This window comes from Vulpes vulpes, chromosome 3 (genome assembly GCF_048418805.1).
Source record: "Vulpes vulpes isolate BD-2025 chromosome 3, VulVul3, whole genome shotgun sequence".
NCBI lineage: Eukaryota > Metazoa > Chordata > Mammalia > Carnivora > Canidae > Vulpes > Vulpes vulpes.
In genome coordinates, this window is record NC_132782.1 from 96,639,275 (window position 1) to 96,655,102 (window position 15,828).

The window sequence follows — 15,828 nt, forward strand, 5'->3', positions numbered from 1 at the left end:
GCTGCTCCGTGCAGAGGAGGCCATGGGAGAACATGGCCTGGCTAAAGAATGACAGTTTCAATCTAAGGCAAATTCAAGTATCTGAATACTAACAGCTCATCTGCTGAAGGCTTACCAAGTCCACGTACCATCATTTTAGGTCATTATCTAATGAAAATTCTAATAACCATCCTAGGAGGTAGGTCCTATGATTACCTCCCTGTCCCTTAAAGGAGGCATTGAGGCTCAGTGACAGAAAAGACCTTGGCTAACTTATATCATTAATGAATGGCGCAGCACCTGCCTAACCGGTAAGCTCTTAACAGAGCCCCAGAGGGAAGGAGATTTGGAGAGAATCAGAAAGCCCCAGTTATACCACAGGGTTAGGCAGGGCTTTGGGGAACTATGTTAAGTGTCCTGACTGTTTTGTGTGATAAAGGGATGAGGGTCGGTGGTCAATCAGGTGTTAGAAGTAAAAGGAAAACCAAGCCCATGGCCCCATTATTATGCTGAATGCCTTAAAAGACTGATAAATGATCTAGGCAAGGCACCATCTGTAAGCATGAGAATGCAAACCCTTCCAGAAGACAGTGCTCATCACCTTAACATGTGGGACGGGAGGGGGCAAAGTAGAACTGACAAGGAGTCAGCAAGCCTCTGGAGTGACTAGATGGGCCCGTGGTGAGCCCTGGGGGGGGGCTTTCTAGAAGGACAATAAGATCTAGCTGACCACCCAGGAGAGGTTATCTCTGCTAATCCTATGACTTGCTGTTCCTGTTCACCAACAGCAGGGGAGGGACATGATGAGATCCGTGTTCCCAAAAGAAAAGACTGGCTGCCTTGGGGACTGACAGGGACAGAATGGACTCAGCAGGAGAAACACATTTCCAAACACCCGAATCCATCTCCTTACCCAGGAGCCATAGGGCACAGCCACAAGGCAACTTGATCCCTCATCCCCCAGGAATGAGGGCATCTAAGAGGTGAGTGGCGTAGGGCAGAGCACAAGAGCAAAAATCTGGGTCAGAATGTGGATCTGTCTCACACTGGCTCTGTGATCTTGAGCAAGTTTCTACAAGTTCTCTGGGCCTGGCCCATAGTATACTCTGCAGAAAGACTGTCAAATGAATAAACAAAACCTACCATGCACACACCCCCACCTCCTAGCCCCCCCACCCAAGGAATCCAGGAGGCCCTTCCTTAGGAGTCAAGGGGTAAAAATCAGAGATAAAGAAAGAGCTATAGTTTTTCAAGCCTCAAGTTCTTAGCTCGTGTCAGGAAAGAAAGAAAGAAGTATCCCATATCAAGCAAAATACCTTTATCCCTGGCCATACATTTCTCATGAAGCAGCAGCTCAAGGTGTTAACAATCCCTATCCAGCTGAAAACCCAAGGTTCCTCATGCCCCACCTAAGTAACCCAAGGGAAAGGCACAGCACAAGTTTGTACTTACACAGCATGAGGCTCCTTAAACCGGCCAACTTGTTGGATGTGGTACATGAGGTCACCCCCGTTCACGTACTCCATCACAAAGTACAGGCGGTCCTAGGAGAAGATAGCAAACAGCAACATCAACATCCTGTATTTCTCAGGTTCCAAAAGGAGAGCTGGAAATAGCTGGGATTTATGCTTGAAACCCCCAGGACTCTGTGACAGGTGCCTATTTGCCAAGCCCATTATTTCCCCAAGTGTAATATTTGTGCCACTGAAAGCATGCAACTGGGCACAGTTTTTTTTTTTTTTCCATTAATAACCGTAAAGTTGTATTTGTTGGTACTGGAAAATATAATTAGCACATTAATATTGTGACTTCGTGGAGATTATTGTTTAGGATAAAGCTAATTGTAATAAAGAATGGAAAATAAATACACAGATCATATTACAGATAACAGGTAACTGAGGTAATCAGCCTCCATGATGCCCCTTCATGATTTTCACTGCCTGGTATTCACATCCTTGTGTAGCCTCTTCCCATGAGGAAGAGGACTGACTTGCATAACCAGTAGAATACTGTAAAAATGACAGTGTGTGATTTCCATGACTAGGTCACAAAAGATACTGCAGCTTCCAATTTGCTCTCTCTTGGATTGTTTGTTTGGGGGAAGCTGGCTGCCATGTCATGGGAATGCTCAAGCAGCACCATGAGAAGGTACATCTGGCAAAAAAACCCAGGGCTTCCTGCCAATAGCCAGCCACAACTCCCCAGCTACAGGAGGGAGCCACCTTGGGACTAGACACTCCAGCCCCAGTGAAGCCTTCTGATGACTGCAGTCCTGGCTGTCAACTTGACCATTGTCATGTGAGACTTCCAAGCTAGAACTACCACCCAGCTTAGCCACTCATGAGTTTCTGCCCTGCAGAAACTGTGAGATAGTAAATGTTTACTGTAGTTTTAAGGCACTGAGGTTTGAGGTATTGTAGTAGATAACTGACATAGTGACAATGGGGAGAACGAATTATGAGAATTTGAGAAATAGTGGCCTCGGAGGGCATATCCAGAAAAAAGAGAATTGGGACCAGAAAAAGAAATCTACACCCCATTCAGGGAATTCTTTAAACATGTTTTCAAGGGAGATGTGAACTCTCTCATAGGCAGGGGTTATATTTCGCTCAGCTATGTAAGCCCTATACCTGTTCCATGACTAAAACATAGTAGGTGCCCAGAGAATGGTGCCAAGCAGACTTTATTTGGAACCAAGCTTTGCTTCCTGAGAGCTGGATGATTTGAAAAGGTTATTAAACATCTGGGTCTCCTCATCTGTGAAATGGAGATTAATAATAATAATAGTAATAACAACCCAGTGAGACACACGAGTGTTATGGTCCTTGGGGAATGCTTCCATGAGATTTGTCCCCTCTCCTTCCAACAAGAAGCATCTGCTAAATGAACAAATGGCTTCACCTCTTCTTAGAGACTTCCAGTTGGGTCAAGTCACTCCTTGGTGCCACATGATCCACTTAATAAAAAAATCAAAGAGAACAGAATGGAAATTATCAGCACACCCCACACGGAGTACCCATAGGTGTTATTTTGTGAAATGTGTGTTTTGGTTATATTTACAGGTTGATATGGCTGGGTCACAATGTAAAAGGAGGTTTGCTGTTCAAATTTGCAAAGTTGAGACTAGGAACCCAGAGAGAACCAAGATGACCCATGAAAAGTGCTCTAACATGATGTTGGCCCTATCAAAAATGTTTCATCCACCATTAACAAAATCTTTTTTGTAGCACATGGAACTTTTTATTTTACACAGATGCATTTGTCCAATGTGGATTGAGTGTCTAATAACTGGAATGATACCTCTTATGAAATAAAGCTACCATCTTGTGAACATTTATTATGTGACTGAGCCAACCGTGTTTATATTTTGCCTCACTTAGCTCTCTAAACAGCCCAACAGGGCAGTATTACCACGCTCCCCCTTTTATTTTTTATTTTATTTTATTATTTTATTGTATTTTATTTTTTTATTTTTATTTTTCCACGCTCCCCCTTTTAAAGACATGAAAATCAAAGCCTGTAAAAGGATAAGTAACATACTGAGGGTCACTCAGCTGTTGAGCAGCAGAGCTGGGATCTGAGCCCAGGCAGGTCTGTTCCAGAGCCTACACTCTTATCAGGCTGCCTCTTGGGTAAGGTTCTGAGCTAAACATTGTTTTTTTGTTTTGTTTTGTTTTGTTTTTAAAGATTTTATTTATTCGAGAGAGACATAGGCAGAGGGAGAAGCAGGCTCCATGACTTGATCCCAGATCCCAAGATCACGACCTGAGCCCAAGGCAGATGCTCAACCACTGAGCTACCCAGGTGCTCCCTGAGCTAGACATTGTAGGATGTGTGGGTGTGTCCTCCCCTCTAAGAGTTTCCAGACCAGGACAGGAGAGGAGGGATGAAGAGCTCCAGCCACACAGCAAGACAGAAGCTGGCAGGTCACAGGGGGAGAAGTACAGGTTAATCAGTTGTTTTTGAAAAGTCAAGGGACCTTCTCAGACTGATGCTCCTTCACCCGTATGACGTCTATAATGAGAGGCAGAGAGGGGGCAGAGTTATCACTTCTGTTTCTCAGTGTCCAAGGCATATGAGATTTGCAAAAAAAAAGGTCACGTACAAGTTAGTGGCAGAGCGGAGACAGTCAGCCAGAACTGCCGACACCCAGCCCCTGGTTCTTTGGGGTTTTTTGGATAGAAAACAAGCCTTAAAAATAGCATCTGTCTTTGCGGCACGTTGAAGGGAACCAAAACACTTGCTTTTAAAAATTATTTTTAAAACTAGCAGATGGCATTGGCCACAGAGAGAAAAGTAAGTGAGGGAGAGATTTTGCTTGCTTGCTTTCTGCTTGGAAGAACTCAGCTTGTCCCCCAAACTCATTAGTTAGAAACCCAACATCAGGGAGAGCGCCACGGAAGATAATGCCACGTAGTGTGGTTTGTTTCTACCACAAACTGTCTGTGGGGAAATCCTGAGATCCATCATCTTTGAACTGTACGGAGTCTGGCTTTGGGCACACCGGCACTTCATGTTAAACACTGCAGTTGGCATCCTGCTCTCCTTCAATTTTCCGAACAAACACTTAATGATGCCCCCTCTATGCCAGGCATTATTCTGCTGCCAGAGATGCTGCTGTGAATAATCCATGGTGTCTGATGTTAAGGATTCCCCAGATGAGTGGGGAGACCCGGAGAAGTTTCCAAACAACAAGGTTTCCCGAAATGTAGTGCAAGATAACTTGAGGTGGAATATGCATATGGAGGTGTCTGGCTTTATTTTCTTACTTTTGTGTTTATATTTAATGTGTTTTTTGAAAAACATAACCAGTCCTTGAAGCTCCTGGTTTTATGGCTATTACTGCTGAGAGGGAGAGCAGAGCGTGTGGAGTTACAAAGGAGCAGGGAGCAAGATAGGGTAGGACCAGATTACGATCGGCTGCATAAAACCATCAAACTTTAAACTTTGGTTTTCTCATATGCCAGCTTCAAGATTTTACTCTCTGTCCGCCTCATCTACTAAAAATTTACCTATTTAAAAAATATTTCCATTAACTCACTTTGTCAGTTGAACGCATGGTTTAAAAATTTTAAAACTCTAGGGACTCCTGGGTGGCTCAGTGGGTGAGCATCTGCCTTTGGCTCAGGTTGTGATCTTGGGGTCCTGGGATCGAGTCCCACATCGGGCTCTCTGGCAGGGGGGAGCCTGCTTCTCCCTCTGCCTATGTCTCTGCCTCTCTCTCTGTGTCTCTCATGAATAAATAAATAAAATCTTTAAAAAAAATTTTTAACTTCATACTCAAGACATAGATGGAAACTCATTGTCTGCAAAAAAAATAGATGCATATCTGGAGTCTATCAACTCTACGCTATATCCAGTCTGGCTGTGCTACATCGATCCCTCAACTGACTTATTTTTAAAACAAATGCAGCTTGTCCGCGTACCACCAAGTGTAGCTCTAAAGTAAGGAACATCAAAATTTGAAAAACGCTGCCGGGGGTTCATCTAGAGCCAAGCTTAAGCAAAGTGAATTTTAGAACTTCCGTTGCACATTTATTCTTGCAAGCCATGTATTAGGTGTTAAAGGGATTAAAATGGTGAATAAGATACAGGCCTTGCCCTCAGAGAATTCAGAGTCTTTGTGAAAACAAATATGCAGTTAACTCGAGCCATAATCTAAAATAAAATGTGACAAGAAAAATTGCGTGACAGGCGCAAAGAGAGCTCTGGGGGCGTCAGCTAGTTAAATGGCCCTCACCCACTGCCTCCGATGCTTACATAATTATGCCCCCCGTAGTGTCCTGAAATTTGACCTTGCTACCCACTTATCTTTTATTTTTAAAATTTATTATTATTATTATTATTATTATTATTTTAGTAATCTCTACCCTCAGTGTGGGGCTCGAACTCACAACCCTGAGATCAAGAGTCATGTGCACACTCTTCTGACTGAGCTACCAGGGTGTCCCATGTTCCCTGCTCTTCCAATAAAATTATTTCAAGGTCTCAAAAGATCTTTCTTCTGGTCACATGCAATAGTTTTCGATTAGGATCTGCTGTACTCTACTATGTGAAAATCAGAAAGTATGTACTGCGTATCAAGAATCTCCTACTTGTGCAATTTTCCAAAGACGACATGTCACAGCTTGAAACTTCAACCCTCATCTCTCTGGGTTGGTGCATCCTGACTTATATTTCCATCCTCTTTCTTTCTCCTGAGCTCCCAGTCAGCTCCAGCTGGCTACAGGACGTTTCTACGTGGGTGTTCCACTGTCAACTCCAATTAAAAACTCAGAAAGGCAAGCTCACCATCTTTCTCTTCAACCTAGCCAGTCTGCTCAACTTTCAAAGTGTTTTTCCCAAATTGTCATTGTTATTGGTGTTATTTTTCGTTACAGGAGGCCCTTGTCCCCTCAGCACGAAACGACTTTGGTTAATTTTAAATTTCCTTTGCCCTTTATTTCCAATATTCAATCAGTAAGTAAATCAAACTAGATGTCTGTCTGCCTGTCACACCGCATCATGGGAATGGTTGGGTAGGCTGTCTCACATCTGGAGCGAGAGTGTAAGGGTAGTTTGATTTAAAGCAGCAACTGCAAGGCATGTGCCGAATTTATCTGGGGGGCCCAGGGTAGGGCAGAGAATTCACAGAAATCATCATTCTTTCTCCAAGACAGCTGAAAGTGGGATGTAACATGCTGCCCATGTGACTGCCGGGGGGATGCCTGCCACTTTTAATAAGATACTTTTAATAAGACAGAGAAGATCAAAGATGTGGGCAACTCTAACAGCATGCATCCAGGCTTTCAAGAGAGTTTTAGTAAGCATTTACCTATTGATGATCTTTAATGATTTTCTAAGTGGGCCAATGAATTAATTCCATCTGTAAGTTGTTTCTCTTATTACTCAGGTGCACCTGCTCCTCTCAAGAAACCGTACAGTGCTGTGGTGACGAGCCTTAGCTATAGCTCTAGCTATAGGAGCAGGGAGCAAGGTAGGGTTTAAGTCCCGGATATACCATTTCCCCACTCTGAGACCATGCAACAGATACGAAACCTTCCCTGCCTTCTGAAAGGGGTAATAATAGTTTCTCTGTCACAAGGTTTTGCAAAGATATATCAGATGATGAATGTCGCATCCATGCAAACTCAGAGCCTCTCTCAAATGAACATGTGGTCAAGGACATGAATCATACACATTTGTCTTTCCTCTGTATCCTCTAGCCTTAGAGTCACTATCAGAATCAAGCAATGGATGCCCCTCTAACTTCTTTTTTCCAGCTTTCCAAGCCCTTCCACATGTAGAGCGAAGTTCTCAAGGGCTTAGGACCATCTCTCTTCTTGCTTGGATTTACAGACTTTTAATTGTTAAATGAATGTGCAAAGGCCACCATTAAGAAGCGGAGAGAACCACGCCGTGTCTCTTCCTACTCACGCCCACTTTATATGCCTGGGTTGCATTCCGGAGTCCTTTCCTGATATCAGGATCCTCAGACGCTTCAGTTGCCTATAGCCCTGACACCTGTGAAGCTCTCATCAGCTTCCTCTCCTTGGAGGCGCTCAATGCCATGTTTGTACCACTGGTGGCAGGCTATGTCCTGCTCCAACCCAGTTGGTTTCCTGGCACTCAGGATGGCATCTCCCACTTGACTCAAGCACCAATGATCCCTTCCCTGTAGACACAACCCCTTCTTAAAGGTTCCAGTTGCGTTAGTAGCAGCCAACTACCAGCAGACTGGGCCAGGAATCAAACATCTGTCTGTGCTGAACCAATCAGATTCTCTTTCCAATGAGTATGAATTAGTAGTATTCAGACTACTATTCTGACTTTGGCAGATAGGCAACCTGCAAGGGGCTAGGAAAGCTATGATCAGGAAGAGACAAAGAAAATAAGGAGAAAGGAACAAGAGATCTCTTCTAGAAAGCTTTGAAGTTCTAGTTCTTCATGAGGCTCAGGTATATCTTTGCCTTTGGGTTGTTTCCTTCCAATAAAATTCTCTCTGTTTCTCTCTTTCTTAAGCATGTGATAGTTTGGAGGAGGAGGTTTTCTGTTTCTTGCAACCCAACCATTGCCGACCAAGACTACTGCCAGAGCTTCCTACAGCAACGCCCTTACATCAAACCATATCCTTGGATACTGCTGCCAACCCTGAGCCAATCCTGAGTTACCAGGGCCCCTCGGATGCTCTCAGTGCTTGATGGACACACCATCAGGTGCCAGCTCTTCAAGTGCAATCATCCTCCTTCCCCTCCCTGTCCCCGTGTGCATTCTGGGTTGACGCCCTTCCCAGCATGCCTTGCAACAGAGTTCTTGCTGGACCACGACAGCAAATTTGGGGAGGAAGTAACTTCTGTCCTTCAATGACTCATAAAATCTAATTCTATTTAAAAAAAAAAAAAGAAGTGCATATGTTCAATTGAAAAGAAAACATTTAAAATAGATGTTTTGCTAAGGAGACGTAACTGCCTGTGCCCACTGGCAGTTGGGAAATTGCATGAATGTGCCAGGCTGACAATTGTCCCTGGGAAAAACTGCAAAAGGACTAGAGGCAACATAATCCTTTTGTGCCCATGAGCAAGGTGTCCCTCAAACCCAGCTCTATTAGTGCAGGTAGCCTTTATCTATTGTTTATTCTGCACACTGTACATCATCTTTCTAAACCCTCATTGATTATGCTTACTTTAAAGATGATGAAATCAATATTCAGAGCTGTTAAGTGATTTTCTAGAGGTCACACAGCCAATAACCACAGACCCAGATTTATCTGACTGAGGCGCTCATGCTCATCCCTTTGTGCTTCTAGAACACTTTGCCTAAACCTCAGTTCATCTAATGAGCAATTTTAAAAATTCAACTCCTTTCTGGTGGCTTTTACATCTCCTGGGTATTAACTTTGGCCATCTTGTGGCACATTCAACACTTTTAACCTGTTTTATTACAGACATTTCTGAAACAACATAAATTCAAAATGAAAACAATCATCTACAGACCCCTCTGTAAATCAGTGCTTTGATTTGTCTCTTTCAGATTCTTTTCCATGTGCACATTCAGTTATAACACATTTAGAATAACCTCTTAAATAAAATTTAATACCTTTTATTTTCAGGTAACGTGGTGCCACACATGCATATTTGTCAGAGATTCTCTTAATCCAATTTTTTGAGAATGCTTCCGATGGAACTTTGCTTTTCTAAGTAAGTTTTTTGAAATGAAACTTGCATCATTCTCAAAATGACAAAAGTTGTTTTGCATATTGGTGGGTGTCTTTTTCCCTTTTATCTATTTTGGCCACCTTCAGAATTTTTAAAATTCTATCAAGGATCTTTCAACTTTAAAATTTGAAGTTGTGAGCAAGATAAACATATCAAATTTGCAGCACGTTCGACTAGATTTGTCACTTTGAAAAAGTAGCTGATTCATAAAGGAATTCTGGGTCACAAAATACGAAATGACAATCCACTCGGGCTACACTGGCCTCCTCTCTGCTCCTCAAACACGCTGAGCATGTTCCCGCCTCGGGCACTTACACTCACTCTTCCTCCTGTCTAGAACACTTTGCCTTCAGATATCCAAATGCCTCCCTCCCTCATTTGCTCTGGTCTCCGCTCAAATGTCATCCTTATCAGAATGACTTTTCTTTGATCATCCTCTCAAAAATAGCATCTCTCCGACCCAATCCCTCCATCTTTATATCCCCATTATTTTATGTGGTTTATTATCTGTCTCCCCCACTGGAATGTAAATTCTAAAGGAACGGGGGGCTTTTATCTCTTTTGTCCACCGACATACCCCTCACAAGGATGCAGCTGGGTCCTGACACGTTTATTTCAGCAAATAAATATTTGCTGACAGAATCAATAAGCATTAGTATCCTGTGTATACTGGCAGGAGTGATCTGACTTTTAGGGATGCTGGCTTCAGAGACATGGCCTATTCCGGCCCAGCCTGCCTCCTCCTCGGCAGTACCAATCAAGGGGCCAGAGGGCATGCAATTCTAGAAGGTGAGCATGAGCCAGATGACCACCTCTATGGGCCATCCCCAAAAAGGAGTATGTCACCCTCCTGCTCACCTGAGCCATGCCAGCAATGGTTTGCCTCATATACATGCAGTGCTCCCTGCATTTTAAAATCACTGCCACCATAAACCTTTCCAACCATTGTAATATCCTTGCGGGGTGCATACGTGACCCTTTCATAGCAGAAAGAACACCGTGAAGGGGCATTGGGGAAACCCACCACTTACCAACCGTACACTAGCCTTTGAGGTTTGATTTCCTTTGCGCCAAAATGTGAATAGCACTTGCTTACAGTGTTCTTGTGAAAACTGGATGTAATTGTGAAAAGTGGAAATGACTTATAAACTAAAAAAAGGAAACCTGGAGTTCAGGCAGGGGCAGGAGAGCAAGGCTGGGGTTCTGGAGACCTGCAGAAAAAATCCCAGTGCCGCCACTTACCTACCATATGACAGTGCATGAGTTACTTAATATCTCCGATTACCAGTATCCTCATCTATAAAGCAGGGAAAGTAGTAGTATCCACCAGGGGAGGTGCTGGGAGGGTACAATGGGAGAGTAGGTACGGAGTGCCAAGTACATGCCCAAGCCACGCTGAGGTGCTCACAATGCTAGCTGCTGTTTCTCGTTGCTGTGTCTATGGTCCCTGTTGGGTGGCAACTCACCCTAATGTATTAACAAAAGCCTGGGCTCTGAGTTCAGCGGGCCTGGGACCCTGTGCTGTGTCTATGGAAAGCTACCCCATATCCCAGAACCTCGGCTGTTCTACAATGTGAGATGATAGGTAATCCCTTCCAGTGCAAGATTTTTTTCTGGTGCGGGGCACCTGGGTGGCTCAGTGGTTCCATATCTGCCTTTGGCTCAAGTCGTGGTCCCAGGGTCCTGGGATCGAGTTCCGTATCGGGCTCCCCACAGGGAGCCTGCTTCTCCCTCTGCCTATGTCTCTGCCTCTCTGTGTCTCTCATGAATAAATAAATCTTTAAAAAAAAAGATTTTTTCTGGTAAGGCTAGTAATGAAAAACTTTGAAAGTTTTTCAAAGTCCACACATGGTAGATGCTCGGATGGAGAGTTGGCTCTTCACCAGAGACGGATAAGCTGAGGAGCATCACTGAGCAGGTGAGAGGTGAGCAAGGGGTCAGGGCTCAGATAGGCTGGCTGCTGGAGGCTCTGCCCCAGGGGTGTTCGATGGACTAGAAATCCTGTGAGTCACACTCAGCACACTCAAAATACCTCACACTACAGCAGTTAAGTGTAGAGCTCTGGGAAGCCAGGCTGCCTGGATTCAAATCCTGGCCCTGAAATGTACTCACTATGTGGCCTCTATCCGTTCATCCTATGGGTTTGACGACAGGACCCATCTACAGGTTGTCATGTGGCTTAAGTGTAGCCCTGTGCCTCAGGCACAGTAGGCATTATTGTGTCTTTGAGGTAAATTTAATTTATGTAAAATCAAAATATATGTACTTTATAAAACTATGTGCTACTGAGTGAAGGAGAGATGGGAGGAGCATGTGCTTAGCCCCCAGTGACCTCTGATTCTGCCGGCAGGGCAGCAAGTGTATCTCCTCAAGTCAAGCACAACCCTGACAGTGAAAGTTACATTTTCCCCAAACAACGCAACCCTTAGAGACAGGGTAGCTACTTCATCTGATCTGCACCAACAAGATGGCAATCTGTTCCATCCCATGGAACCAATCATCCATAGGTGGGCTGCCAACACAGGGCTTCTTTCTGCACACAAGACTCGAATCCACTGAACTGTGTTCTCGGCTCTCAGACTCTCTTCACCGGCATGTGGCATACCATGAGGGGACCCAGGACACTGTACAATTCCCAGGCAAAGCCCACCCCTACTGTCTAATGCCAGAAAGCATATGGAAATAAAGGTGAGTGGGGGAGTGCAAGATTAAAAGAATCACCTCAAATCCACTCTGTCATTTTTAAAGCAGTAAACTACCAACGAAGATACTGTATATTAATGAGTTAATATTAGTCACACATGATCAATACCCCACTCTCAAAACATTCAGTTGAAATTGAAAATGGCACTCCAAGTTGGTCCAGCCTCTTGCTTGAGAACAAGATCTCTTCTTGATCTGATGCCAGTAAGTAAACTTGGGGATCCCCATGTGGGGATGTGGAATGAAGGAGGCTAGAAGGGTTGAGAATCTAGTTTGGTCCTGCTTCTTCTACCTCTTGAGCACCTTTAGCACTCAACTCCCTAAAACTCTGGCTTTGGGATTCCCATCACCACCTCTGCCAAGTCCCTGTAGAATGTGACCTGTTGTTCACTTAATATTCTTCTTTAGATCGACTCTCTTCCTTTAGGCAAAAATTTTATTTTAGAAGCCAATGTTAGTCACTTTTGGAGCATTATCATGAGCCAATTCATGACAAACTGTTCAAAAACAAGGAAGAATCAGTCATTTATCTTGCCTTTCCTATATGAATGGTTCCACTGGGACCAGGCACCTGAGGAGGGGCAGCCCCTCTTCCTAGAGGCATTCCAACTAATAAATGAAAAAGAAGAGGCAGGATAGGATATCCCCACTAATGGGCCGAGGCACAGAGTGAGCATCAGTGGTTGCCAACGGCACAGAAAGAGGGACACGGGACACTATCTGCCTTTGAATGAGAGAGCACGCCTCTCCTACATTCTTCCCCAAGGGATCGGACCTGAGTCTGGCCATGTGTCTAGATCCAGCTGCCAATTTGCAGGAAAACACAGAGGACAGGAGAAAACATGTGCAGGAGCCCTACGATTGTGCAATCAGCAAAATCCAGCCTGAAAACGCTCCGGGTCAAACAGCCCAGGATCTTCAGCAGATAAAGGAACAGATAAAATGAAGGGATGGAGGGGGAGAAATTGCTGTATTAAAAGGCTTAAAAGACACAGCCAGTTTCTAAAAATGGGAAAGATTAAACTATCGTATTAAGAGATGATAAGACTCAAGTGATAAAACTGTAAAGACACTCAAGGAAGTCGAGCTACTGTTTGCTGGGAGATTGAGATTAGAACGTGAAGAAGCTTCCAGAGTGGCTGCCAAAGTTCTGTTTCTCAGCTTGGCTGAGTAACTTAACCTTATAATAACTCATTACTAAAACATCTATTTTGTGTGGTTTTCTGTATTTGTTTTATAATACCTCAAACTTTAAAAATTGAAAGACTTTACCATGCTTATCATAAATAGAAGAAATCTGTAGAAAAAAAATATATCTATAAAAAATAAAAGCAAACCAATGACCTAGAAACTGGTGTCTGCCAAAGCTCGGAACCTGAAGCCTGGTACTCACTCTGTGTTAAAAGGGAAATGTTAAAAAGATGGTACAGGTGTGCCGGCACCAAATGGAAACATTCTCCTTGAGGGACTCAAGAACTTAAAAGCGAACTAAAAGGTGAATGTAATTTAAAATCTATGCAGTGGCCAGAGGCACCTGGGTGGCTCAGGGGTTGAGCACCTGCCTTTGGTGCAGGGCATGATTCCAGTCTGAGGATCGAGTCCAGCATCAGGCTCCCTACGAGGAGCCTCTTTCTCCCTTCTCCCTCTGTCTATCTCTCTGCCTCTTTCTGTGTGTCTGTCATAAATAAATAAAATCTTTAAAAAATAAAATAAAATCTATGCACTGGCCAAAGGCACCCTGCACACCTAGGGTCATTTTTCACTGGGGTGCATGTGCTGTACTTTGGCAAACATCCTCAGCTCTTCTGCCTGCAGTGGAGTAAAGGATGTTCTAGGACCCTCATCACCCAGCAGACCCCAACAAGAGGTTGGTGGACCAAGTCCCTGCAGGTAATACTATAGTAATACTATACACACTTGCTTAAAACGTGCCCTCCCTTGTTGGCCTGCGGTAGGGAGGCTCTCTGGGAATTAAGACTTTGACTCCACCAGAAAGTCATTTTACCACCTCAAGTGCAGACATCATAGTGGCAATAAGGGAGCAGTATGGGGGGACCCACTTGCTTCTCCGGATTCTGCTGTCATATCCCTTACTGTATTGTTTCGTGACTATCCCATGTCTGTTTCCTCTGCTCCAGGACCACAAACTTCACAAAAACAGGACCTAGCTTACTCGGCTCTATACCCAAACACTTGGTCAAAGCCAACACTAATGTTGAATGTCTGTGAAATGAGTAACATCTACTGAGCATCGAACTGGCACCAAGCATAGTGTCAAATGCTTCTCATATATAACCTTATTTCCTCCTCACAGCAACCTTGGATGTAGCGACTTTTATCTCATCTCTTTTACAGATGAGCAAACTGAGGCCAGAGAGATTTTACAATCAGCTCAAGGCCACTCAGTGGTAAATGACAGAGGCAGGATCTGAATCCAGGTCCCTCTGACCCCAAAAATGTATTAAGAGACTTCTGAGAACAGGGAAGGAGCCAAGTTCTAGCTCTGCCCTGTTCTGACAGGGCAGTTCTAAGCTTAATGTGTGGTCTGCACTGAGAAAATCCACCCTAAACCCAGCTTTGGATCTCTCCAGGCCGGGAGTGTGGAATCTAACTGAGTACAGGACTTGGTGATGTTGGAGGAAAGAGGAAGTCTCAAGCTTTAAATTAAATGCAATATACAAGAGTGTCCCATCTCACCTAGGAGGTGGGCTCTAAAATTAGCATGCACAGTGAGAGCTGCACAGAATCAGAATGATCTTAAAGAATCCCTAAAAGCATCTTTAAGTCACTGAGCCACTGACCCTCAGAAGCCACAAAGGCAAGAATGAGCTTTGTACCTCCTTGCATGTGGGTGCCGGCCACCCCCTCCTTAGGTATGAAGACCAGGGTCTAATTTAAACAGAGAAGATGTAAGAGGGTAGTTAAAGGGATGGCTTTGCTCTGGCAGATAGAGTTGGAATCACAGTTAATAGCAGATAGTGCACAAACGTCCCCTCCTCTTCCTGGAAGCCATTGCTTGGTGCTTACAAACCCCTGCCTAGGGCACTGGTGCCCCCTCCCTGGGGGTCCTCTGAAGGCTGTGTTCTCAGGAAACCCCTCCCTTAAGGAAGTCCACACAGCAGGTAGAATGTACCCGAGCATTGATCTGCAGGGTCTGGAGGACCGACTGTAACCATCTAAACAAATACCCTGTGGCCCTTCCCACTTGTTCCCATCTGTAAGCTCTGCTCTGATATCTCATATTGTGAGACCAAAAGTTCTCAGTTCCTGTCCCCAAGTCACCTCTGGCTGTCTGAGAAAGGCCCTGCTCTGTTGGTTATTAACTCAATCACCAGAGTTCCTTTATCTTCATTGAAACAGCTTCTGCCTAGGGGAGAGCTTCTCAGTGGCAGCCTCAGAGCTTCTCAGCAGCCTCCCCGGGCATAACACCTTTCTGACTCTAGAACGAAAGAGTCCAGATGTCTCATTGGGGTGGGTGCTGCTGGGATGGCTTTGGCCAAAGCCCAGAAAGCTTTGGGGATGGATGGCCAGGCCCCTGGGTGAGTTACCATGGTCTGGAAGCAGGAATGGAGCTGGGTCAGGAAGGGTGGCTTCCCAGGCAGGGCGAGCACCCGTTTCTCCACCATCGTACATTCCACATCGTCATCCTGGATCACAACATCCTTCTTCAGGATCTTCACGGCATAGAGCTCGTCTGTGCCTTTTCGCTCTGAGAGCATGACCTGGGAAAGACAGTAAGCCCATAAGGGTGGGGGCAAGCCATAGATCACTCCAATCCACTCCATGCTCTGCCCACATGTCCACTGTGGACACCAAATCAATGCATGACATTTTCTATAGACCTCACACTTGGAATAGCTGAACCCAATCAGCAGGCGGTGTTCCAAGAGCAACAAACAAATATTGATCCCTTTGGGCTATGCATCAATGCCCAATCAACAGGGCTAGAATA

The 15,828-nt window shown here is 44.6% G+C and overlaps 1 protein-coding gene across 3 annotated transcripts in view; it reads right to left on the reverse strand.

The window, feature by feature from the left end:
- PRKCB (protein kinase C beta) overlaps positions 1 to 15,828 on the reverse strand; it is a 331,008-nt gene that overhangs the window by 46,971 nt on the left and 268,209 nt on the right. For all 3 annotated transcript variants that reach the window (XM_025983772.2, XM_025983771.2, XM_072751337.1), the window contains exons 10-11: positions 15,425 to 15,598; positions 1,432 to 1,523 (exon numbers count right to left, since the gene is read on the reverse strand). In XM_025983772.2, the coding sequence (XP_025839557.1) occupies positions 1,432 to 1,523; positions 15,425 to 15,598 (266 nt within the window). The remainder of the gene's footprint in view (positions 1 to 1,431; positions 1,524 to 15,424; positions 15,599 to 15,828) is intronic.